The sequence below is a fragment of the Cucumis melo genome, chromosome 11 (genome assembly GCF_025177605.1).
Source record: "Cucumis melo cultivar AY chromosome 11, USDA_Cmelo_AY_1.0, whole genome shotgun sequence".
NCBI lineage: Eukaryota > Viridiplantae > Streptophyta > Magnoliopsida > Cucurbitales > Cucurbitaceae > Cucumis > Cucumis melo.
The window spans coordinates 11966045-11992206 of NC_066867.1; the positions used below are offsets into that span (position 1 = coordinate 11966045).

The 26162-nt window shown below is 30.4% G+C and overlaps 2 protein-coding genes and 1 long non-coding RNA gene across 4 annotated transcripts; all 3 read left to right on the top strand.

Annotated features, from left to right (window-relative positions):
• Positions 1–2583: 2583 nt before the first annotated feature.
• On the top strand, positions 2584–7299 carry LOC103496007 (MLO-like protein 12). Its single transcript, XM_051079212.1, has 12 exons — positions 2584–2712; positions 2791–2848; positions 2925–3160; positions 3269–3385; positions 3757–3817; positions 4013–4101; positions 4228–4302; positions 4383–4471; positions 4569–4618; positions 5583–5623; positions 6093–6266; positions 7225–7299. Exons 1-12 carry the CDS (start codon positions 2584–2586, stop codon positions 7297–7299), a joined length of 1194 nt encoding a protein of 397 aa, XP_050935169.1.
• Positions 7300–12758: 5459 nt separating this feature from the next.
• LOC127151720 (uncharacterized) lies at positions 12759–18365 on the top strand. Of its 2 annotated transcripts, none has more exons than XR_007824860.1 (3): positions 12759–12886; positions 17282–17347; positions 18209–18365. It is a non-coding gene; the product is annotated as an uncharacterized LOC127151720 (long non-coding RNA). The 2 variants fall into 2 exon arrangements; XR_007824859.1 differs by lacking the exon at positions 12759–12886 and adding an exon at positions 16786–17048.
• A 6329-nt stretch (positions 18366–24694) lies between these two features.
• LOC127143791 (MLO-like protein 2) lies at positions 24695–26162 on the top strand. The gene is made up of 2 exons (XM_051079213.1): positions 24695–24818; positions 25815–26162. Exons 1-2 carry the CDS (start codon positions 24753–24755, stop codon positions 26160–26162), a joined length of 414 nt encoding a protein of 137 aa, XP_050935170.1. The 5' UTR covers positions 24695–24752.

The window sequence follows — 26162 nt, forward strand, 5'->3', positions numbered from 1 at the left end:
GTTGGTAGCTCCTCCTTAGTTTCTTACGCGTGTAAATTTAATATCTTCTCTAATCATGTTTAATATAAATTTAACACATGTCTTGCTGATTAATCCTGATTAATAAGCCAACACCCTTTCACCTTCTCAACTTTCCTTTTCACCTGACTCTTCCTCGTCTAACTCAAAACGTTTACTATGCATCCCTTTTCGCGTTATTCTATCTTAGCACATAGCTTAGCTATATTACGCGTACTATCCTTCCTCGTGTTGCCTAGCTAGAACGTATCCTTCCTCGGTAGATCATTCTTATACTAAGTTATTCTTTTATAGCTTCCTTCTTCACAACTCTCAACGCAAAACGCGGATTTCACAAGTTTCTCTCTCATGCATTATTATTATTATTATTGTTGTTATTGTTATTGTTATTGTTATTGTTGGGTTTCTTTTATTTCCTCTCAAACCTTCGTGTTTTTAACTACTTTTAATAATAAATAGCAACACATTAATTGGAGAAGAAAAAAAGTATACTATGACCCATTTACTGTATTAATATAACAATTAATGTGCATATTTCCTACATGGTTTATGAGGTAAAGGCATAAAATGCTTCTCAAAATGGTTGAAATTGACTTGTATAAAATAAGGGAGCCAAGAATAAAGACATATAGATGAGTTAAACACTATGAGACAGAAAAAAATAAACTGCAGGGAAGTACAAAACTTGTACTAAATAAAAGAATTAAACAACATAGTCATCAAGATTACAATAAGTTTGATGTTGTAATAAAGAAAATAAATTGGATTATTATAATTAAGTACGTAGAGTGGACATATAGGTAAATATTTTCAATCATCCATTGAGTAGATATAATTAAATAGTTTTGACTTTTTGCCATCATAGTATATATAGTACTGATCAACGGCATAAACAACCGTACAAAATTAATAAACAAAAAGAAACGGACACATCAAGTTGATAAGAGCATTAAGACTTTGGAGATTAAATAATCTGTGAAAAGATTATTGACCTTTTTAGCAGTGAACGATGTCGTATTTGAAGGCAGATTTTCCGGACTTGTCACATGAGATTCAATCAACTTCCAGTACTCTTAATTCTCTTATCTTCTTCCATATCATTATTATTATTGTGGACTTTTTTCTTTGAAATATTTAATTATTTGATGTATCGACAAGGTTTGAGAAGATCACTTGACAAATCTCTCAAGGAAGTATATTAGTAATATGCTTCCTCCTTTTTCTTCTCACTACAAAAATATAGAATGATCGAGTTCCATTTCTCAATTTAAAAGAGTATAATACGTAGATTAAGTGAATCAATAATAAGGAAAATCAAATTTCTCCCATTTTGCTTTGATTTCCTCTCAAAAAGGTCGTGCCACTTTTGAGGATGTATTAAATAATAATCTTAAAATATATTACACCAAATGATCAATACATATAATACAAATCCTCAACTTGCACTAAACAATCATTCATTCATATAGTATACCAACCACAACCAAGTTTTTGCATTATTTAAATAGTCTTAAATTCTACTCGTCTTAACCAATTAAATAAAAATAATAAAAAATGTTATTATAATAAGACTCATGTCACTGCATTTTCTAAATTGAAAAAGTAGAAAATTTAAAAGTAAATAGTCCTTTGAAAACCCTCTAATAGTCGATAGTCGTGTGATATATCTAATTCTTTATCATATTTGTCATATTTGCAATATACAACAAAGAATTGAGATGGACAGCTTTTTTCTAAACATTTTTTTGTCATCTAATGTAATTTTTTATTAAATTATAAATACTCTTGATTTTGTAAAATCATTAGTCTAATCCATTTTGATCATCGATTCAATTAGAGGTGAGCATTTTAATACTTTTTGTTTTTAACAAAATACAAAAGAATGGTAGATCAATTTAGCACACGTCAGAATATCTTTTATTAGGTTAACACATGCCTAACACTGTGATCATCCGTTGAAGAAACTTTTTAAATATAAATTTACAAATGGGAGCTAGAGAGAAAAGCTCCATAATATATGCACGTACACGTCAACAGAGCAAGCCAAAAGGAACATAAATGCTCATAGAATGCATGCCAATTGAAGGAGATAGTCTACCATAGTAATAAAATAAGCCGGGTGATCAGTTAAACCGATCTAATCTAAATAATTGGCAAAACCGAACTAAACCAAATTGAACAAAAGATTTGGTTTTTTACTTAAGCTAGCGTTTGGTTCGATTCCATTTGCTATATGTATATATCTATACACACACACACACACACACACATATATATATATATATTGAAAGTTTTCCATTTGATTCGGTTAGGTAATTTGTTACACATTGATTTTTGGGTATTATATAGTTTTTGATTGATATGAGCTGGTGAGCTATAGAAGCACATTTCAAATTGAATATTTTCCGTACTGTACGAATCTTTTTAGTGAAAATAAATATTTGAGGATATAGTTGATTGCTTTGACCAATCACATATATGTTTCATATGTACGTTTTTGTCCTTCTATATAAGAATAGATAGCCAACGAAAGCAAAATAATTGAAGGACTTCATCACCGAAGTAATGGGAGAAATTAGTAGTAGTGGTGGTGGTTCACTTGAAAGTTCTCCAACTTGGGCTATCTCTAGTTTTGCTTTCTTCTTCTTTTTCTTAGCTTTTATCATTGAAACTTCTCTTCACCGTCTTGCTCAGGTAAATACTATTCCACGTTAAAACTTTTTATATAATATAAAAATTCTTCTTATTTATCATGAACTTTATGATCTTCAGTTTCTCGCGAGGAAGAGAATCAAATCGTTCGAAAGAGGTTTGCGAAAGATCAAGACAGGTTAGAAAAATTAAAATCTCGACTAAGCTTAACAGTTATGAGGAACGACGAGTTACAGTAAATTTAATTATTACAGAAATGATGAAGATGGGATTCATGTCTTTGCTTCTTGAGTTATTGGAATCATCCATACCAAACATATGTGTGAGCAAAAGGGTGGCAAAATCATTTCTTCCTTGTAAAGATATCGCAATGGAGTACTTGTCCATGGAGCCCGTTGTTTTCACTTCAAAAAATAAAAGTTTAGGTTTTAATTCACCGACAACCCTTCCTCTACTCAATTCAGAGCAAGCTGATCACTGTGAGTCGAAGGTATACTTCAATTATATTTATAAGATTAGTTTAATTTTGAACCTTTTTGAATCACATAAAAGTGATGTTAATTAAAATAGTGATACTCTTTTGGAAATTTTGATTTAGGGAATGGTTTCTTTGATGTCAAGGGAAGGAGTCTCGCAGCTGAATTTATTAATTTCTGTGTTGGCTGTATTTCATGTTCTCTATTGTATCTTCACAATGTGTTTAGGGATTGCCAAGGTATTGACTTCAATACATAACGACAAAGATCCATTTTTCCATCATAGTTTTTAGTTTGCTTTATTTAATTTTAGGTCAAATTAATTTAAACTTTTATTCATATTTATTGAATATATATAAGTGTCTATCATCCATAAATTTCAAAATTTTACAAAAATAATTTTTTTTAACCTTTTTTCATTGGCCAAATCTTGAAAACCTAGAAATATAGTTTCTTTTTTAAATTTTGTTTTTCTTTTCTTCTGAAATCAAGCATAATCTACAAAAGCAAAAAATTAAAAACTAAACCCTTAATCATGGTTAAAATCTTCATGTTAATTAGATCAAGTATTATGAATAATTAGTTGTATTGAAAAACCCATTGTGGTCAGATAAGAAAATGGAAAGCATGGGAGAAGGAGACTCAAGCTCTTGATTATCAGATTGCCAATGGTATCTTTTCCTTCTTATTTTTCTCTTTCTATATATGTATAAAGGTTGGTCAAAGTCTTAAATGAAGTAGAAAATAAGAAATTTATTTTTATGAACTTATTGCTTTTAAGTATTATTTGTAGGCACTTCCATATATATATATATATATATATATATATATAAGTGCTGGGATTGAAAGAAATTAAAAATGTGCAGATCCAAGGAGATTTAGACTCACACGTCAAACATCTATTGGGAAAAGACATCTAAATTTCTATGCCACTCATCCACTCCTAATTTGGCCTGTAATTTCACTTCACCTTCACTCTCATAATTCATTTTAATTACATTAGTTTATCTTTATCTTATTATTCAACATTGATTAATTAATTAATTTCATTCAATTTTTGTTTATATATATAATTTATAAGGTTTGCTTCATAAGACAATTCAGTGGCTCCGTTTCAAAATCTGATTATTTCACTCTACGCAATGGCTTCATTGTGGTAACTACCAAATTTTCTTACAAAATTTCACCACTCAAAATCTTTATTTTATTAATCTAGTTCGGTTTCCTTTTTCATAGTCCAACATTGCTGGAGGATCTGAATTCAATTTCCAAAAGTTTCTTCATAGAGCTTTTGATCATGATTTTGTGCAAGTTATTCAAATCAGGTAAAGCGACTAGAAATTTCAACAAGTTTTTCTTTTTTGTGAAATTTTGGATGATTTTCTCTCATGATTTTTTGCTGCCAATGGGATACTATTGCAGATTCTGGATATGGATTTTTTCCATACTGTTAATATTTTTCAGTGCACATGGTAAGAAATTCTACTCTCTATCACCATCTTTCTTTATTCTTATAAATTTGACTTCGCAAATATATAATAATGATAATGCAAACCTCTCAATGGTCCTCAATCATCTCAAATTTCATGAACCGATCAATTCATTAATTCAAAACGAGAGATTTTCATGTGTGGTTTAAATATAATTTTATATAAATCAAATTGGACCATTTAATTTCAAGAGAAAGAGAATGGAGGAGGACCATAATATTTATTTAGTTCAATAACAATGAATTTATTTTAATGTAAGCACATTGACGAAGTGATTTGAATTTACCTCAAACACATCAATTAAAGCTTTTTGCTAAAGTGGCAATTTAACATGATTCACAAATCCTTTTTCATTTGCTAATGATTTAGAGGTTGAAATATATATTATTTCTATTTTGTATTTGGGACTAGTTTTTTTTTTATATATAGTTTATACTTTCAAATCAATGTTTAAATGATAAATCTTAAAAATTAGTCTGTATTATTGATATAGGTTTAAATCAAATAAACCTATTTATCTGCCTGTCCATATATATGTGTTTTTCAACTCTAGCCCTAGTTTTTTTTTTTTTTTCTTAGAGATGACATAGCATGGTATTTTCGATTGAAAGTGGTATATTGTTTAATTAAATATCTCCATAATAGTATATTTTCTATAATTAATAACATTTGGAGAGAAGTGATTCTAAAAAAATGATTAATAACATCTGGAAAGAAGTGATTCTTAAATGATTAAAATATAAATATTTTATTTTAAAAATCATTTAGACATGTTTTATTATATTTTTAAATCAGGTAGGACTTAAAATTTTAAATTAGATTAAAACTGTATGTAGTAATGATTTTAAAGTGAAAAATCATTCAATTCAGCTATGACCACAATTAGTATATGTGATGATCATAAGTTTTATATTTCAAAATTTTTAATTATTTGATTTTTGTGCAGAGTTCTACAACTATTATTGGCTCCCATTTATCCCATTAGTGGTAAGGACTAAACTCACCGCAACGAAGAAAAGTTGAGAGAGAAAGAAAGTTACATTGTTTTAGAATTGTGAAGGAAAAATGCTTCTCTCAAATATGGAAATATAGGTTTTAAAAATTTGATTCATAGTTCAAATTTATTAATTCTACGAAAACAATAAACGTTGAAAGTCAATCCGTGAAAATATCAACAAAAAAAAATGGATATACCTAATTCGCACGATACAGTTGATATCCTCGATACACTACGTACTGAAATATAATTGATATATTATTGATGTACACTACGTACGAAAAACAATTGATACACTATTGATTTACACAGTATACAATTCACACACCAAAAATTTGATATATCTAAAAAATAGAAAAAGCTTGTGACGCATTTGGATATTCTATTTTTAAATTATCACTTGCATGTATTATATTTTTATATAAGAGGGGCTTCATTGTTTTGTGAAAATTTGAAAAGATTGTAGTAACAGTGGGAACAAAGCTGGAAGTGATTATAACCAAAATGTGTGTAGAAAGTAGCAAAAGGAAGCCTGTGAGCAGCGGAGCATTTCTAGTGAAGCCTCAGGATCAACTATTTTGGTTTAGTAAACCCAGCTGGCTTCTCTACCTAATTCAGTTCGTCCTAATTCAGGTAATTAAGCTCTTGTTTTCATATTTATATTGGCTCTAAAATTTGATCTATGTTTTCTTTAACCTAAGCTATTAATGGGCGATAGAGATATATTTCATAACATTCCCATCGCTCATTGTACTTTCCGATCTTAGCTTCTTACATCCCTTTTAAACCAGTAAATGATGAGAGTGTTAGCATGTATCCCTATCTATCGCTCATTAGGTTTGCTCTTTTATCATACTCCAAATCTAATAGATGAAATTAGTGTTTATAAACATCATTTAAAGAACATAGATAAAAAAAAAAACAAATATTTGTTCGATAACTATTTCACTTTTTTTTTAGAAAAAAGAAAGTTTGGGTTTGTTTAAAACCACCTTTCTTTGTTACATGATTTTCATTATGAATTCAAACTCAGAAAATCAAAACAAGATTTTACAACTATTTTGAGATTTCTGTTTTTTCTTTTTTATTATTCTAACTAAAAAGTGGGTGGAAAAAAAGAGCAATCGGTTGGACATGACATGTATCGGCTTAATTTAAAAGAACTAATACTTATCGTAAATATGACTTTTAGTTTTCTAGATTTTAAATGAATGCATGTTTAATTTCCCCCAGTTTTATTACTCTAAAACTTCTTCCTCAAACAAACATTTTAATCACTGTTAGTGGTTAGTTTCAAGTGATATAATATTAGAATTGTCTTTACCCATTACTTTGAACTTTTCCATCCATGGATAATTTAAGATTTCAAAACTTCTAGCTTTCAGAAGTTTGTCACACATTGTTACAAAATAAAGAATCTATAGACAGAAGCAAGGTTTTATACTAAATTTCAAAATCTAGAAACTAAAACTAAACGGTTGTTGACAAGTTAAAGTATGTTTTAATTTCAACGGTTGACATGCTAATTTAAAATTAGATTCATTGATGAATTAAGTGAGAAGTTAATTGTTACGTTATATGTCTTTAACAGTGTGAAGTTATAGATCTAGACGATCCTATAAATAGGATTGAAAATGCTACCAAGTATGAAGAACAATACACATAAAGAGAATTAATTTAAGAGTCTTCTGAATAAGCTTTATTAATTAATTTATTCTCTCAAATATTCTATTTTGTGATTATTTATTTGACATATTCATCACATGCTTCCAACTACGTGCATCAGGGCTTGAGTTTTGAGTTTAAGAAAAAAATTGTTTTTTATAAATAGGAAACAACAATTTAGTTCCCTTCCAAGTGCCTTCACTTATAATTGAAAGAAAATTATAGCAGTTGGAGTATTTAAAGGAAAGCTCTACTTGGTTCGCAAGATGTGTTGGACATTCTTAATAATAGTTATGAAGAATCAAAAAGTGATGCAACTTTGAGTCAAGCTCAACGAGAAACTTTACAAAATACAAGAAAGAAAAACAAAAAAGCTCTCACCATTATTTATCAAGTCATTAATGATTCAACTTTTGAGAAGATTTCTGGAGCAACCACTTCACATCAAATATGACAAGTTTTGAAGAATATATAAAAAAAAAAAAAAAGTAGATCATCGAATCAAGAAGGTTTACCTAAAATAATTGAGAGGTGATTATGAATCACTGTAAATGAAGGAGTCTAAATCAATTTTAGATTTCAAGATTGCTAGTAGTCATAAATGAAATGGCAATATTATGGTGAGACAATTAGTGGTGAGCAAGCAGTAGAACAGATATTGTACTCATTTGATGAAAAATATTCAATTTCATCGTCGTCACTATTTGAACATTCAAAAGATTTGAGTACAATGTCCATTAATCAACTTATAGGTTCTTTACAAGTCCCATAAAGATCAGAAGCTTCTTAAGAAGAATAAGCACTCGGCTAGCAACTCTTTCAAACAAAGACGTGGTGGAAATATTGTAGCAAAGGTTGGGATTGAGAAAACAAAGATAAAAACAAAATATGATAAGAGTAATTCAAACTCATATTCATTAAGAGATCACGAAAGACAAAATCAAATAATGCCAGGAGATATGACAAAAAGACAAGTCGAATGTTATAATTATCATAAATTTGGTCAATATTCGTGGGAATGTAGAAATAGATTTAAAGAAAAAGTAAATTATGTTGAGAAAGATGAAGAAAGTGTTGAGTCATCATTGCTTCTAGGATGCAAAATTGAGAAAACATGTGAAAACAATGCATGATATTTTGATAGTGGTGCATGCAATCACATTTATGGAAGTAAATCGATGTTCGTGGAGCTAGCTTCATGAATTTGTTGGTGGCAATATGTATTTGGTGATGCCACAAAAATTCCAATTAAAAAAAAAAGATAAATATTTTATCAATTTGTATAATGAGAAGCATAAGTTTATCTCTAATGTTTGTTATGTGCTCGATATGAAGAACAATATTTTGAATTTAGGAAAACTCTTAGAGAAAGGCGATATTTTTTTGTGAATGATTATAGTCTTTTGATAAGAGATAATCATGATGATACGATTGCTAAACTGCAAATGACATAAATAATATAATGTTTTTATTAAACACTCAAATTAATGTTGCTAAGGGGTTGTTTGAGGCGTTGAGTTGAGATAGGATGCCTGAAGTTCATATGTCTAGAAAGGTTATATGTTTAGGGAGTTCATAAGTCTGTCTTTGGAGTGCAGACTTGTTTTGTGTGAGTTTATATGCTTGTGTTTGGGGTGAAGAGTTGAGGACATATGGTGGGATATTTGGCACAATTTTGTTAATTTTAAATAATATGTTTTTTATGCCTATTTTTTACTTTTATAATTTTCTATTCAATAATTCTACTTATATTTGCTAGAATAAAATATGGATTTCATTTTTCTCTTTGTTTTTATAAGCTTTTTTTCTTTTTTTAGTGATAAACAACAATTAATTAACCAACTATATTTTTTGCACTAACGTACATAGATTAAGATGTAAAACAAAAGAGGAATAAAAAACTTTTGATTCCTAATTGTTTCTCCATAAATTTCATCATTTTATTTTATTTTATTTATTTTTCTTCCTATTGTTGGTTTGGAAATATGTCGGAGAAAAGAATGTTGGAGTGAGTTGGTATAATATACCGACTCAACTCCACAAACATGTAAAGTTGGTGGGCCAAACAATGAATTGGTATAATATATCAAGGAAGGATATGTTGAAAGGGCTACCATATGTCAAACACCCCCTAAAAATTTGAAAAACACTACAAGAAATCTGACCTTTAATGTCGGTTTAAAAACCGACGTTAAAGGTCTTTAATGTCACTTGGCAACCGACATCTTTGCGAGCGTTATTAAAGGCCTTTAATGTTGGTTGGACTTTAATGTCGGTTTAAAAACGACATCTTTGATAGTGTTATTGAAGCCCTTTAATATCGGTTGGGCTTTAATGTCGGTTTTAAACCGACATCTTTGATAGTGTTATTGAAGCCCTTTAATGTCGATTGGGCTATGATGTCGTTTTAAAACCGACATTAAAGAGGCCAATAATGTCAGTTTAAAACCGACATTAAAGACATGTTTTTATCCATTTTTAGAAATTTATATTTATTTAATTGCTGTATTATTGTCCATTTTTTATAAACCAACATTGAATCCATATAGATAAATATTTTTTTCTCGCTCCAACAAATTAATAAAATTAATATTATTTTAGAAACTATAATATTTATCTTTTACATTTGTATACACAAAATGAAAATTTAATATTGTGTTTATATATACATTCTACAATAGTACATGAAACAAGATCCTAATACAAGACTTAAATAAGAAATCCTAAACGCCTTCTCAGTCTTCAACCTTCAACGATCGCCTGACTATCTACACAATCGCTTAGCTTTCAATCTGATGACTTCAATCATTCTACAAGCAATATCAAAATAAACCATTTAAGCAGTAGCAAACAAACATGTCAAGCATAGTAGTAAACAGTTCTATAGCATGTGGGGATTCATAGGAGAAAAAAAGGGTCCCCTGAAAATGGAGGAATTAACAGCCAAAATCAGTAACTTTCGTTTACACCACATATACTACACACAGGCCCTTCATGTTGTTTCTTTTGACTGACTACTTTGTATTAGCAACATCACTTAAATGACAAAGAAGCAAAAAATATGGAATGTAAACAAACCCAGGCCGTTCATCAAGTTTCCTCAAACTCACTAGAAATAATAAATAAATAACAAATATACCTATTAACAAGAAAATTCAAACCCTCAAGCTGATAGTCTCGAAGCTTGCCTCCCTTCAACCACTCAGGCTGTTCATCAAGTTTTCTTAAACTCACTAGAAATAAGAAAAATTATAATATTAAAGAATGTTAACTATACATCGAGTAAAAAAGATTGACGAGAATTCTAAGTTTTAGCCTCAACGCATTGGCTTCCTTTGGGCCAAAATACAATGAGGCTTAAAGCATCTACCCCTCTTATAATAACTAGGAAACTAGTATTCACTTACCTCATTCTTCATAAGAAATATAAAGGTTTGAGTTGTAACTAATTTGAATTATTACGATATCCTTCTAAAATTTTTGTTCAGCCAAAAGTTAGTGTTGGTAATTTTTTTATTCTTTTTTTTAGAAACTAACAATATCTTTTTTATACACTCTCATATACCCTTATGTTTTTTTCATAAGAAAGGAATTCATTGTAAAATTTGGAAGGATAGAAAGGAAATATTAATTGACCATTAATTTCATTGGTAGAATGAAACTAATGGTTAATTAATATGTTAGGCTTTCATTATTGGTGAAATAGATTAATGGTTAATGAAGATTTATTGGTGGAAAGAAACTAATGGATAATCAGTATTTCCTTTATATTCAGCTTCCTGATGATAATAACATCAATAAATCTTCACTCATTCAAAACTATCCATACTCATTTTATTGTATATTATTTTCTCAGTAACAAAATGAACAAAATGAAAAAAGTCTACTGTAAAACTATCATAATTTTTTAGGCTCTTTGGTAATTTTTATGCCATAGTTTTATGTGGCCACCTATTATACTTGTCTCAATGAAAGCTGATTTGTAACGCCCCAAAAATTAAGATAATTTATTGGGCGTTATTTTGAATCCATTTAATGAGAATTATTTGATTTATGTGGGAATTGAAATTAATTAAATATTTCTTGGATGAATATTTAATTAATTAGAGGTTTTGGCACGTGGTGTTTGTTAAGTTTTTGTTTAAATGGTAGGTTAAGAGAATTAAGTAAAGTTGTGGATTTTTAGTGTTGTTGAAGTTGAATTTAATTAAATAATTATGGATGTTATTTAATTAAATTGTGGGGTGGAAAGTTTGTTGGAGATTGAATAATTATATGTATATGTGGAAATATATATATAATTATTATGTTAAAGGAAACGATAATTATATTTGTTGAAATATAATTATTTAAGGAAAAAATAGTTGTGTTTTGGAGAAAGGATATTTATTAAAGGAGAAAAAGTAAAATAATTATATTTTGGGAAAATATAATTATTTGTAAAAGGATAATTAATTACTTTGGAGAAAGATAAACAATAATTAATTATTTGTAAAAGGATAATTACTTTGGAGAAAGATAAACAATAATTAATTATTTGTAAAAGGATAATTACTTTGGAGAAAGATAAACAATAATTAATTATTTGTAAAAGGATAATTACTTTGGAGAAAGGTAAACAATAATTAATTATTGTGGAAGATAATTAATTATTTTTGAGAAAGATAAATAATAATTAATTATTGTAGAAGATAATTAATTATTTTGGAAGAAAGGTAAATAATAATTAATTATTGTGGATGATAATTAATTATTCTGCAGAAAGATAAATCTTGATTATGGAGTGAAGTTGTTATGGTTGGTTTAAGATAATTCATGTTGGAAGTTATAAGTGATTTATTGGAAAAGATTTGATTGATTAAATTAATTGAGGACTTAAGTTAATTTGAGATTTTGGAGGGAAAAGTTAGTTTTTGTGGAATTGTAATTAATTGAGTATATATATATGGATATATATATTTAATTAATAATATGGAAAAGTGAAGTTAATTATATGATGGAATATAATTATATTTGTTTGGAAAAGAAGATAATCCATAAGGAGAGAGATGGTTGATTTGATTGGACAAAAAAGATATATATTTATTTGCAAGAGAGAATAATGGTTTAAATAAATATATATTTATTGTAGATTTTGGTGAGAGAAAAATAATAATAATAAAGAAGTATTATTATTATTACTAATAGTTGTAAATGCCTAAGATTAAGGCATTGATTTAGGAAAGATAATGGGAATAAAGATATATGTATATTTTTTGGTATTATATATATATCCTAAAAGGAAAAGGAAAAGAAAATAATAATAATAAATATTATTGTTATTATATATATCCTAAAAGGAAAAGGAAAAGGAAATAATAATTATTATTATTATTGTTATTATGTGAGTCTATAAATAGCATTAGAATGCTTAAGATGGAAATAAAGGAAAAAGAAAAAGGTTCTTTATCTTCTTCTCTAAGATAACCCTCTGTTGTCGCCGCCTCAGTTAAAGTTAAGATTGGTCTCTTTGGAAGCTTGAGGATTTAAAGTGATGAATTTTTCATCAAGGATAAGAGGATTTTCCAACCTCCATCTGAGTAACCTTGGTAAGCTAATGAAATTAAATTAATATTTTATTAATTTAATTTTGGATCTATTTGAGGTTTCTTTAAAGGTTCAATTGGCTAAACTTTTTAAGATCTAAATCTTGGATTTTTCCCAATCAAGGTTGAATTGGTTTCAACCCAATTTTTAGAAAGTTAATTTGGGAGAATTTTTGGGTGTTAGTCAATTGCCAATTTCATTTAATTAAGATACTAAGTTTTCCTTTTATGATTAGGATCAAGTTAATTGGAGAATTTTTACTGTCAACTAGGAACTACCTTTGTTTGGCTAAAATCTCCAGGTAAGAGATTCTCCTACTAGACCTTCGAACTGAATTCAAGAGACCGCATGTAATTATGATTATGCATTGATGGTAGCTAAAATGCATAACTTGATGCTACTGATAATGACTGTCATTGTATTGATGTTGGTGATGATGACTGAGATTATTATGTTGGTGATTGATGATGATAGTTGATGTTGATGATGATGACTGAGATTATTATGTTGATGATTTATGATGACAGTTGATGTTGATGATGATGACTGAGATTATTATGTTGATGATTGATGATGATAGTTGATGTTGATGATGATGACTGAGATTATTATGTTGATGGTTGATGATGATGACTGATGTTATGTTAAGGACTGATAGATTGATGTTGATGATTGTTAATGCATGATATATTAATCACATGATTAAGGACGTTAAGATTAATACTCATGCCATGTTATGATGTTATGTTATGCTACATGCTATGGATAGGGTGTTCTGTTAACTTTGTCTATTAGAGTCGTACCTGCATGGGTGTCCTTCGGGATCACCACCTATTTAGGACTGTGTGGTTCGACGGGACGCCAGTCTAGCATGTATATAGATATGATTCGAGTGATTCGACGGGGTCCTCGCATCCCGATTGTCTTAGTGTTACCCCCGGGTTCACTACAGACCAGCATGTCCTAGGTGCTCCCCCGGGACACCGAAGACCAGATTTTCGTTCCTACGGGAGCGCATGTTGCACGTGTTCGGGAACGTGCCAGAGATTGGGTACCATTTTCAGGACTCTAATGGGAAGTTAACAGACACCTAGCGGGACTAGTAGTAGGTCCCTTACTGAGTATATGTTTATACTCACTCTTTCTATGTTTAACATTTCAGGCGAAGGTAAAGGTAGAGGAAAGCTGGCGAGCGACAGAGAAGGATCCGTGACATGCCATATGGGGACTCAGTTTTGCTTCCGCGTTTATGTTTCAGTGTTTTAATATTCCATTTTTAATGAAAATTTATTCTTCCCTCGTTTCAAAAAAAGTGTCTCTTGTCATCGTTTCTTTTTAGTAACGACCTCAGCTTAGTATAAAGAGTTGGGTCGTTACAGTTGGTATCAGAGCGTCAGCTTTTAGGTTCTGTAGACTAACTTACGATGTGAGTCTTTGATTTTTGTCCCTATGGCTATTACGGTCCTTCGTCACTCGCCAGGTATGTATTTTATGATACATGATTATGAATATGCACGTGACCTTGCCTGTATTAAACTAGAACTGCATGGATGTTATGATTTAAATGGTGATGGCTTTGGTGGTAAAGTTTTAAGAAAAATGTTGCCACGTAGAGGTGCTCAATGAGGTGATTAAGTAGGCAAAAGAGTTGGACGTGTTCAGCGTGATGAACTGCTTTGTGGCTGGATATCTAAGACATTAGTTATGTTGGTGGTTTTAAAGGAAACTAAAGGCATGGTTAAGTTCAAGTATATCAAACACATTTGACGGTGTTTAGAATTGAGTTGCTGGAGAAGGAACAAAGTAAACTTTAGTGCATAGTTATTTTGGTGAGATTTCAAGAAATTGTTTTGAGTTTACCATGAAGGATAAGTTACATCTAGTTTAAAGTACAAGTGATGAAATAACGAATTTCTTTAGAATAACTAGTTAAGTTGATGTCATTAAAGAAAGCAATAGTTGGACATGAGTTTGAACTTTATCAAACAAGAAAAGAGAAATTAGTGACTTCTAAAGATTGCTAAATGGTGGAGAATACCTTTTTGGTCGAAGTTTGAAGTTGGAAAATAGAACGTAGTTTTTGAAGGTTTATGAATTAAGTTTTACTTGGATAAGTGTAAAGGAAAGAAAAGTGTTTGAGAAAAGTAATATTTTGTCAAGTGAAGTAAAGCATTGCGCAACATGAGAGTTGCACTTAGGAAAATATTATGGCAAAGTTACCAAGTTGACAATGCTACTTAGGAACAAGAGTATGACAAGAGAGCTCGATACTCGAAATTGTTCAAGAACTAAAACTTTCGAGGACGAAAGTTTCTTAGCGAGGGAAGATGGTAACACCCCATAAATTTAAGGAACTTATTATGGGTATTACATTAAGTGGAATTAGAAGTTAAGGAATGTATTTGGTGTTTTGTGTTAGATTAATTAAATATATATACATGGGTGTGTATATTTAATTAAAGATTTTGGAATTTGGTAGAATTTGTGAGAGCCAAGTATCCCAAGCTGTTCAAAGATTAGAACTTTCGAGGACGAAAGTTGTTAAAGGAGGGAAGATTGTAACGCCCCAAAAATTAAGATAATTTATTGGGCGTTATTTTGAATCCATTTAATGAGAATTATTTGATTTATGTGGGAATTGAAATTAATTAAATATTTCTTGGATGAATATTTAATTAATTAGAGGTTTTGGCACGTGGTGTTTGTTAAGTTTTTGTTTAAATGGTAGGTTAAGAGAATTAAGTAAAGTTGTGGATTTTTAGTGTTGTTGAAGTTGAATTTAATTAAATAATTATGGATGTTATTTAATTAAATTGTGGGGTGGAAAGTTTGTTGGAGATTGAATAATTATATGTATATGTGGAAATATATATATAATTATTATGTTAAAGGAAACGATAATTATATTTGTTGAAATATAATTATTTAAGGAAAAAATAGTTGTGTTTTGGAGAAAGGATATTTATTAAAGGAGAAAAAGTAAAATAATTATATTTTGGGAAAATATAATTATTTGTAAAAGGATAATTAATTACTTTGGAGAAAGATAAACAATAATTAATTATTTGTAAAAGGATAATTACTTTGGAGAAAGATAAACAATAATTAATTATTTGTAAAAGGATAATTACTTTGGAGAAAGATAAACAATAATTAATTATTTGTAAAAGGATAATTACTTTGGAGAAAGGTAAACAATAATTAATTATTGTGGAAGATAATTAATTATTTTTGAGAAAGATAAATAATAATTAATTATTGTAGAAGATAATTAATTATTTTGGAAGAAAGGTAAATAATAATTAATTATTGTGGATGATAATTAATTATTCTGCAGAAAGATAAATCTTGATTATGGAGTGAAGTTGTTATGGTTGGTTTAAGATAATTCATGTTGGAAGTTATAAGTGATTTATTGGAAAAGATTTGATTGATTAAATTAATTGAGGACTTAAGTTAATTTGAGATTTTGGAGGGAAAAGTTAGTTTTTGTGGAATTGTAATTAATTGAGTATATATATATGGATATATATATTTAATTAATAATATGGAAAAGTGAAGTTAATTATATGATGGAATATAATTATATTTGTTTGGAAAAGAAGATAATCCATAAGGAGAGAGATGGTTGATTTGATTGGACAAAAAAGATATATATTTATTTGCAAGAGAGAATAATGGTTTAAATAAATATATATTTATTGTAGATTTTGGTGAGAGAAAAATAATAATAATAAAGAAGTATTATTATTATTACTAATAGTTGTAAATGCCTAAGATTAAGGCATTGATTTAGGAAAGATAATGGGAATAAAGATATATGTATATTTTTTGGTATTATATATATATCCTAAAAGGAAAAGGAAAAGAAAATAATAATAATAAATATTATTGTTATTATATATATCCTAAAAGGAAAAGGAAAAGGAAATAATAATTATTATTATTATTGTTATTATGTGAGTCTATAAATAGCATTAGAATGCTTAAGATGGAAATAAAGGAAAAAGAAAAAGGTTCTTTATCTTCTTCTCTAAGATAACCCTCTGTTGTCGCCGCCTCAGTTAAAGTTAAGATTGGTCTCTTTGGAAGCTTGAGGATTTAAAGTGATGAATTTTTCATCAAGGATAAGAGGATTTTCCAACCTCCATCTGAGTAACCTTGGTAAGCTAATGAAATTAAATTAATATTTTATTAATTTAATTTTGGATCTATTTGAGGTTTCTTTAAAGGTTCAATTGGCTAAACTTTTTAAGATCTAAATCTTGGATTTTTCCCAATCAAGGTTGAATTGGTTTCAACCCAATTTTTAGAAAGTTAATTTGGGAGAATTTTTGGGTGTTAGTCAATTGCCAATTTCATTTAATTAAGATACTAAGTTTTCCTTTTATGATTAGGATCAAGTTAATTGGAGAATTTTTACTGTCAACTAGGAACTACCTTTGTTTGGCTAAAATCTCCAGGTAAGAGATTCTCCTACTAGACCTTCGAACTGAATTCAAGAGACCGCATGTAATTATGATTATGCATTGATGGTAGCTAAAATGCATAACTTGATGCTACTGATAATGACTGTCATTGTATTGATGTTGGTGATGATGACTGAGATTATTATGTTGGTGATTGATGATGATAGTTGATGTTGATGATGATGACTGAGATTATTATGTTGATGATTTATGATGACAGTTGATGTTGATGATGATGACTGAGATTATTATGTTGATGATTGATGATGATAGTTGATGTTGATGATGATGACTGAGATTATTATGTTGATGGTTGATGATGATGACTGATGTTATGTTAAGGACTGATAGATTGATGTTGATGATTGTTAATGCATGATATATTAATCACATGATTAAGGACGTTAAGATTAATACTCATGCCATGTTATGATGTTATGTTATGCTACATGCTATGGATAGGGTGTTCTGTTAACTTTGTCTATTAGAGTCGTACCTGCATGGGTGTCCTTCGGGATCACCACCTATTTAGGACTGTGTGGTTCGACGGGACGCCAGTCTAGCATGTATATAGATATGATTCGAGTGATTCGACGGGGTCCTCGCATCCCGATTGTCTTAGTGTTACCCCCGGGTTCACTACAGACCAGCATGTCCTAGGTGCTCCCCCGGGACACCGAAGACCAGATTTTCGTTCCTACGGGAGCGCATGTTGCACGTGTTCGGGAACGTGCCAGAGATTGGGTACCATTTTCAGGACTCTAATGGGAAGTTAACAGACACCTAGCGGGACTAGTAGTAGGTCCCTTACTGAGTATATGTTTATACTCACTCTTTCTATGTTTAACATTTCAGGCGAAGGTAAAGGTAGAGGAAAGCTGGCGAGCGACAGAGAAGGATCCGTGACATGCCATATGGGGACTCAGTTTTGCTTCCGCGTTTATGTTTCAGTGTTTTAATATTCCATTTTTAATGAAAATTTATTCTTCCCTCGTTTCAAAAAAAGTGTCTCTTGTCATTGTTCCGTTTTAGTAACGACCTCAGCTTAGTATAAAGAGTTGGGTCGTTACATGATTGTTCATAAAACATTTTTTATAGAAAAAGGTAACAAGATACTACAATTTGGTTTCTAATCCTCCATAACTATGGCTTTGTAATTCCATCTACAAATAAACTATTACTATTTCCATAAATACAGTATTCAAGGTAGTACATAAAATTCAATTGTCAAAAACAATTTCATGGCATCAAGTTTCCACAGACCTTTACTCTTTTTCCACTGAAGATCAACTGATTTCCCTTGCACAGATATTGCAGTTTCACGAGCCTACTCAAATTATGAATCAGGAAAAAGTTTATCAACCAGCTTCAATCATACAAACATGATTGGAGAAATTGAGCACAACGATTGAACAAACTAGCCAATACAAAGATGTCTATCTTAGTTTCATCTCTCTTTTTAGTGAAGGAAATACACATAACAAAAGAAGCCAAAAACAAAAAACGGAAGACTAACAAACTGTAAACCAAAAACAAAACAAAAAATGGCATCATGCCAGCTTCCACACGGTGCCATGTCAGCTTTTTATGGAATTATGTCCATATATTAGAACAAATCAAATGAAAGTACAAAACCAAAACATTTACATACTACAAGAAATAAAACTACAATCACACAGTTTGACCATCACTATGCACTAAGATATACTTCAAACATGTCTTTAATTCTCTAGCTTGCAACAGAAAACTACAACCCAGTCCAAAGAATATGATCAACAATCTTCTGACATCTTATAAAAAAGTTAATGATTAAAAATGAATAATAGTCTGACAAGAGTTGAAAATATGAACCCCATCGACTTGTCTTATACATCAATTTATCTCAACACCCATTTCTTAGGTAAATCGTGTGGATGTAAAAGTTCTATGATCTTTGGATGAGTCGTGGAAAGAGCAAACTCCTAAAGTGATACTTGTGACATCTTTCCTGGACAAGCATTTTTCTGAAGGGAGGTTGCTGCCGACTGAAAACATTTTCTCTTTAAACATTATGCTTTCTATTTTCATATTTGGTGTACACACAAGGACTAACGGTTTTTAGGCTTTGGCATAGCACTTAGTTTGACTGCCAAGACTCAAAAGAACGTCCTTTTCTATATAAATGTCCATGTTGGTAGAAGTTTTATGGAATGTGATAATTTAGATAATGCAAAAGACCGTCAATTTATTAGTAATCCAACTGAATGCAAATGACTTTGACACTAACCTCTGTAACAAAGAAGGCATGAAACCCATATGGAACTCTATGTGGCAATTCAACAACTGCGACAGGCTCAGATGACATAGTTTTTGCATCTACAACATTCACTGCGGATTTTCTACTGTCAACAATGACAACTATTGTCACCCTCTATAGCAAAATAAACTAATTTGATTCAGCATATGTATTTAGTAGAACTATCTACTTGTGTTTTAATGCAAATACCAAAGCTGCTACTACGCGGTTTGAGTTAAATTCTATTGTGTGTGAGTTTGAATATTCATGAATTGCAAAAGTTATAAGAAAAATATCAATCGAGAAAATTATAGAACTCCCACTATATGTACAACTTCAACTTTCTTAAGAATTAATGCGTTTAAACTGATAGCAGCCACCTAGTAATAGGATATCTAGTTAGGATGTCTAAAAAAGGCATCTGTGTTCGAGCTACTACTCACATGATATATACAAATATATAGATACGTATGGCATAACTAACAATATATTTAAGTGTCAAGCAGTTACCCAGTATGCTCATCGTGTACGAATAATATCAAGTAGCCATCATCTTCTTCTGAAGTGGTGCCAGGTACGCAGGGAACAAAGATAGCTTCTGAGCCAAATCTACATGGTCCAAGGTCATAGGGATTGAATCTCATCTCATACCTGATAGATGAAAAATAATTAGAAACGTCACAGCCACATCAAGAACTTTTCTTCATATGTAGAAATGGATTAGAGTCCTACAACTCATTTGAGAAGTATGTTGGCAGCATCAGATGGTGCAAGCCAGCCATACAGAGTAAGACCTCCATGATTCCATTATATTATACCTCTCTCTCCACCGTTACCATTGCTATGAAGCTTCCGCTGCCACCGTTGGAGTTAGATGTTAGCATCGAGTAGGGACGCCGTCGTCGAATGCATTTATAGCTTGAAAGTGTCGAGTAGGGATGTCGTCGCCGAATGCATTTTAGCGTCGAGTAGGGACGCCGTCGGAGTTAGATGTTAACTGTGATTTTACCGGTGAGAATGTGAGAGGAGACGCGGGCTATTTTGTTTAGAAGGAGGGAAATGCGATTTCACCGGTGAGAATGTGAGAGGAGACGCGGGCTATTTTGTTTAGAAGGAGGGAAATGCGATTTCACCGGTGAGAATGTGAGAGGAGACGCGGGCTATTTTGTTTAGAAGGAGGGAAATGCGATTTCACCGGTGAGAATGTGAGAGGAGACGCGGGCTATTTTGTTTAGAAGTAGGGAAATGAGATTTCACTGGTGAGAATGTGAGAGGCATTCCATTTGGAATGCATTCGGTGATGGCGTGAGAAGATTGAGAATGTGAGACGGTGTGAGAATGTGAGACGGCGACGGCGACGGCGTGAGAAGATTGGAATGCATTCACCGGTGATAATGTGAGAAGAAATGGACGGATTCCATTTGGAGAAGAAAGGGTTTGCGAGCGGGAGAAGATTGAAAGAGTAAAGTAAGAGAGAGAATTTGTTATTTTTTTACAAAATAAAATTATTAAAATAAAAATTTAAATGGACCTTTAATGTCGGTTTAAAACCGACATTAAAGGTTGTTATTTTTTTAAAAAATAAAATTATTAAAATTAAAATTTAAATGAACCTTTAATGTCACTTTTCAAAATGGCGGACCTTTAATGTCGGTTTAAAACCGACATTAAAGCTTACTCTTTAATGTCGGTGGAAAACCGGCATTAAACATCCCCCTTTTCAAAACCGACATTAATGCTCATTTTGCATTTTTTCCAACCGACATTAAAGCCTATATTTCTTCTAGTGAAATCAAAATTGGTTTTGCCACTCGAGATTTGGGCATTTGAACTTTGATGGTCTGAGACTATTACTAATGAAGAATATGGTGGAAGGGATGCCATATGTCAAACATCTAGATCAATTTTGTGAAGGTTGTCTTTACAACAAACAATCAAGAGTTTTCCACAAGAATCATCTTCAAAAGCAAGGAGACCATTAAAGTTAGTTCACATCGATCTTTATGGACCAGTCAAACCAAGTTCGTCTTTGGGTAAGAATAATTATTTCTTATTATTTATTGATGATTTCAACCAAAAAACTTAGGTTTATTTTGTCAAGGAGAAATTAGAAGTATTTTTCACGTTCAAGAAATTTAAAGCTCTTACTGAAAAAGAAAGTGGTTATTATATATAAAATCTTTGAGATCAGACAGGAAAGATGAATTCACTACTTTTAATGAATTCAAAGACTTTTGTGCAAAAAATAGAATTTGTCGACCTATGACAGTTTCAGTTACTCCTCAACAAAATTTTGCTTTTGAAAGGAAGAATATAGCAATACTTAGCATGGCTCGAAGCATGTTGAAGATCAAGAAGATGCAAAAATAATTTTGGGCAGAAGCTGTGTTGAATGTTCAATGTACTTATCAAATCATTCGCTCACTAGAAGCTTGTGGAACAAAACTCTTCAACAAGCATGAACAGGAATAAAACTATCTATTGCTCATTTGAGTGTATTTGGATGTATGGCTTATGCGCATATACCTGATCAAAAATGTAGTAAGCTTGATGATAAAAGTGGGAGAAGCATGTTTTTGTTGGATATGATGCAAGTTCAAAAAGCTACAAGCTTTATAACGCTGTTACAAAGAAGACGATGGTAAGCAGAGATGTTGTGTTTGAAAAAAAGCATCATGAAATTGAAAGGACAAACTAGACAATGACTACAAGTTTTTGTATTTTCTCAACGATCAAGATGAGCCTAGTGACGTCGTTTCTCCATCAAAACCACCAACATTGCTAATCACTCTACAACAAAAGATACCTTCATCATGTGCAAGTTCAAGTGAAGAGTGTGAGATGAGAAGTTTATGAGATATATATGATGAAACTGAAGAGTAAAGTCAAAGTTTTAATGACCTTACATTTTTTTGTTTATTTTGTGACAGAAAACCTTTGAATTTTGAAGAAGCTTTGCAAAATAAAAAATGAAATATTGAAACTTTTTACTCTTCCTAGTGGAAAGAAGCAAGTGGGTGTCAAATGAGTGTTCAAGATAAAAAAAAATAAAAAGGGAGAAGTAGAGAGATACAAAGTAAGATTAGTTGCAAATGCAATTCTAAAAAAAGACATTGGTTAATTACGATAAAATATTTGCTTTGGCTGCTCGTTTGAGACCATAAGATTGTTAATTTTTCTTGTTCAAAATAATTAGAAGATCTTTTAGACCGATGTCAAATCAGCACTCTTGAAAGGATATTCTAGAAGAAGAAGTCTACTTAGAAAAACCTCTTGGTTATGCTATGAAAAGCCAAGAGAATAAAGTTCTAAAATTGAAGAAGATATTGTACAGGTTGAAATAAGTGTGAAGAATGTGGAATAACAGAATCAACAAATATTTCCTTGACAATGGGCATTTGAGATTCCTTTATGAACGTTCTTTTAATATTAAGACCAATGGTTATTGAGATATTTTGTTGGTTTGTTTGTATGTGGATGATTTAATTTTTATAAAAAATTGTGCAAGTATGTTTGAAGAACTCAAGAAGGAAAGACCCAAGAATTTGAAATGATAGATATTGAGCTAATGTCATATTATCTTGGCATTAAGGTGAAGCAATTAGAGAGGAATATATTTTCATCTCTCAAGAACGATATGCTTGAGAAATTATTTAGAGAAGTTCAAGATGATCAATTCTTAGCCTGTCACAACTTAAATTGAAATTGGGACCAAACTGTCTTAAATATGAACAAGGAGATGTTGTTGATCCTTCATATTTCAAAAGTTTCGTTGGAGGTTTGAGATATTTGACTTACACATGACAAAATATTTTTTTCATGCATTGGATTGATGAGTCGATTTATGGAATCTCCAACAACTATATACTCATTTGAAAGTGACACCTCAAAGGTACTCTTAATTATAGGTTATTTTATTCTTCATCTAACGAATTCAAGCTTGAATTCTATTTTGATAGTGGCTGCGCTGGAGATACTAATGATCAAAAGAGCACCTCTGGATATGTTTTCTTTGTTTGTAATACTGCACTTACTTAGAGTTCTAAAAAGTGAACATTATCTACTTGTGAGGCAAAATATGTTGTTGCAACTTCATGCATGTGTCATGCAGTTTGGTTAAGGAATTTGTTGAAAACAATTAGAATTTTGCAATATATTTCAACTGTGATCCATGTAGACAATAAGTCAACAATTGGTCTAGCAAAGTATCGTGTGTTTCAAGATCGTAGAAAACACATTGAAACAAGATTTCACTTTACGAGAGAGTTGCATTTCAGGGAATTAAGGAGGTTCAAGTTGAATATGTGAAGACTAATGATCAAATTGCAAATATTTCCACAAAGCCGCTCAAAGTTAATGTGTTAAACAAGTTAAGAACTTTGCTTGGAGTTCTTAAAAAACATGCTTAAGGGAAGATGTGTTGAAAAGTTAAAGCATGTTTTTATTGAAATTAGTTACCTACAAAATTAGGACATGTGAAAGTTACGTTGTATATTAATTGATGAATAGTTGGCAAGTTTATTTAAAATTAGATACGTTGATGATTCAGTAGCAAATTAATTGTTATATGTATTTAATAGTGTGAAGTTATACATGGATCTATCTAGACAATCCTATAAATATGTTGTTTTGAACATGCAACCAAAGTGTGAAGAAGAATACACACAAAATGAGTTAATTTAAGAGTCTTCCAAATAATTTTTTTTTTTTTTTTTTTGTTACTTCTCTCAAACATTTTATTTGGTGAGTATTTATTTGAAGTGTTCATCACACTCTTTAAACAAAGAGGATATCATCTAATGATATATTGAACTTTTCGGGCATGCATTTGTAACTTAGCATATCATATCTAACAATCTATAAATGATAAGCAATACATGGTGTTGATGAAATATAACTTTATTTTTATTATAAATGGCAGAACTCATTTCAGGTGGCTTTTTTCACGTGGACATGGGTACGTAAAAAATAAAGTAAAGAATACCAAAGTTGTTCTATATATATATTTGATGAGTGTTTGAAAGAGATAATTTTTCAAATCATAAAATATTGGTTGAACAGTTTGAGTTTGGGATAAAATCATGCTTCAGTAGAAGGAATGGAGATATAGCAATCAGGATTGGAATGGGCATTGGAGTTCAGTTGCTTTGTGGATATGTCACCCTCCCTCTTTATGCCCTTGTCACTCAGGTATGCATAAATATATCTTCCCTAAATCTTATGTTTATTAACCGGCAAGAAGAACCGACACCGACCTAATATTTAGACTTAAGAATATGTTGGGCTTTTTTTGGTATACAATTTGAATTATGACATTTTATAGTTTTAGACTTATTAAGTTCAACGAATGTGTGCTCGTTGTTGAGAATCCCACATTGAAAAAACTAAATAGACTCACACTCTTTATAAGATAAATGAACTATTCTTATTATTTCTAATTGGTTTTAAACCTCCATATACTATCAAACAATCATCCGCACTAATCTAAATTTTAGTTTTCAAAGTTAGTTTTAGAATCTTGTAATTCAAATATGCATATTTAGATTTATTTGAAATTTTAAAAAAATAGAATTATATTAATTCAGATTTTTTTTTTTAATTAATAACACTTTCGATGTTTTAAACTCGTATCTTTTTGAGTTATATATATTATAAATTATATGATAATGGTTAAAACATATAATGTTTATAAATTAATTTATAACAGTTTAAATTCAGTCTAACGTTTTGGATAATTATAGCTTGGTTTTATGGTTTATAAATATATTTAATTTGATTGCATGTATCCAACTATTTATCTAAAATCATGAAATATAACTCACCTTTATATATCAAATCAAATTATTATTATTTTCAAATAGAAAATTGTCAAGGATAAATTTGACAAAATATTTACAAACTATAATAAAATTTAAGATTTCATCGATGACAAATATTAATAAATATGTATATGATTCTACCAATCATATTGATAACTAGTCGTAACAAAAATAAAATTCAAAATTTTGTTACATGTCGTAAATATTTTAGTTTATTTTATTACATTTAAAAATCCACCTTTCTAAACGGATGCATTGTTAACCATACACACAACAATTATTATATTGCTTAATTATTTGAAGGTTTTTTTTTAAAAAAAAAAAATGACAAGTTGATGTGTGGAATAACAATAATAATTTGTGGTAGATGGGAACAAGGCCGAAGAGAACAGTATTCACAGATGGCATAGTTGAAGGGCTAAAAAAGTGGCAAAAAAGGTCAAAACAAAGCCTTTCCAAAAAGGCATTCACTTCAAAATCAACTTATTATTTTCATTCTCAAGGTGACGGACATTATGAAATGAAGGACAAAGAAGCAAATAAATCAAAGCATGGAGGATGTAAGAATGGAGGTTGTAATGAAGCCATTATTGTTGGGTCTTCTTCTACTTCACGAAGAAACCCCCAAAACGAAAACCCTAGCGAGGGAATGAAACCAAACTATGATGGGGAGATCTCTTTTGCCAGCACTTGGAAACAAATAGAGATTAATTAA

What these genes read in the sequence shown, in the direction of transcription:
- LOC103496007 (XM_051079212.1), top strand. Translation starts at nt 2,584, where the DNA reads ATGGGAGAAATTAGTAGTAGTGGTGGTGGTTCACTTGAAAGTTCTCCA. An exon ending in ATCCACTCCTAATTTGGCCT is followed by an intron (nt 4,102 to 4,227) that starts GTAATTTCACTT and finishes ATAATTTATAAG; the next exon opens with GTTTGCTTCATAAGACAATT. An exon ending in AATATTTTTCAGTGCACATG is followed by an intron (nt 4,619 to 5,582) that starts GTAAGAAATTCT and finishes ATTTTTGTGCAG; the next exon opens with AGTTCTACAACTATTATTGG.
- LOC127143791 (XM_051079213.1), top strand. Translation starts at nt 24,753, where the DNA reads ATGGGCATTGGAGTTCAGTTGCTTTGTGGATATGTCACCCTCCCTCTT. An exon ending in TTTATGCCCTTGTCACTCAG is followed by an intron (nt 24,819 to 25,814) that starts GTATGCATAAAT and finishes AATTTGTGGTAG; the next exon opens with ATGGGAACAAGGCCGAAGAG.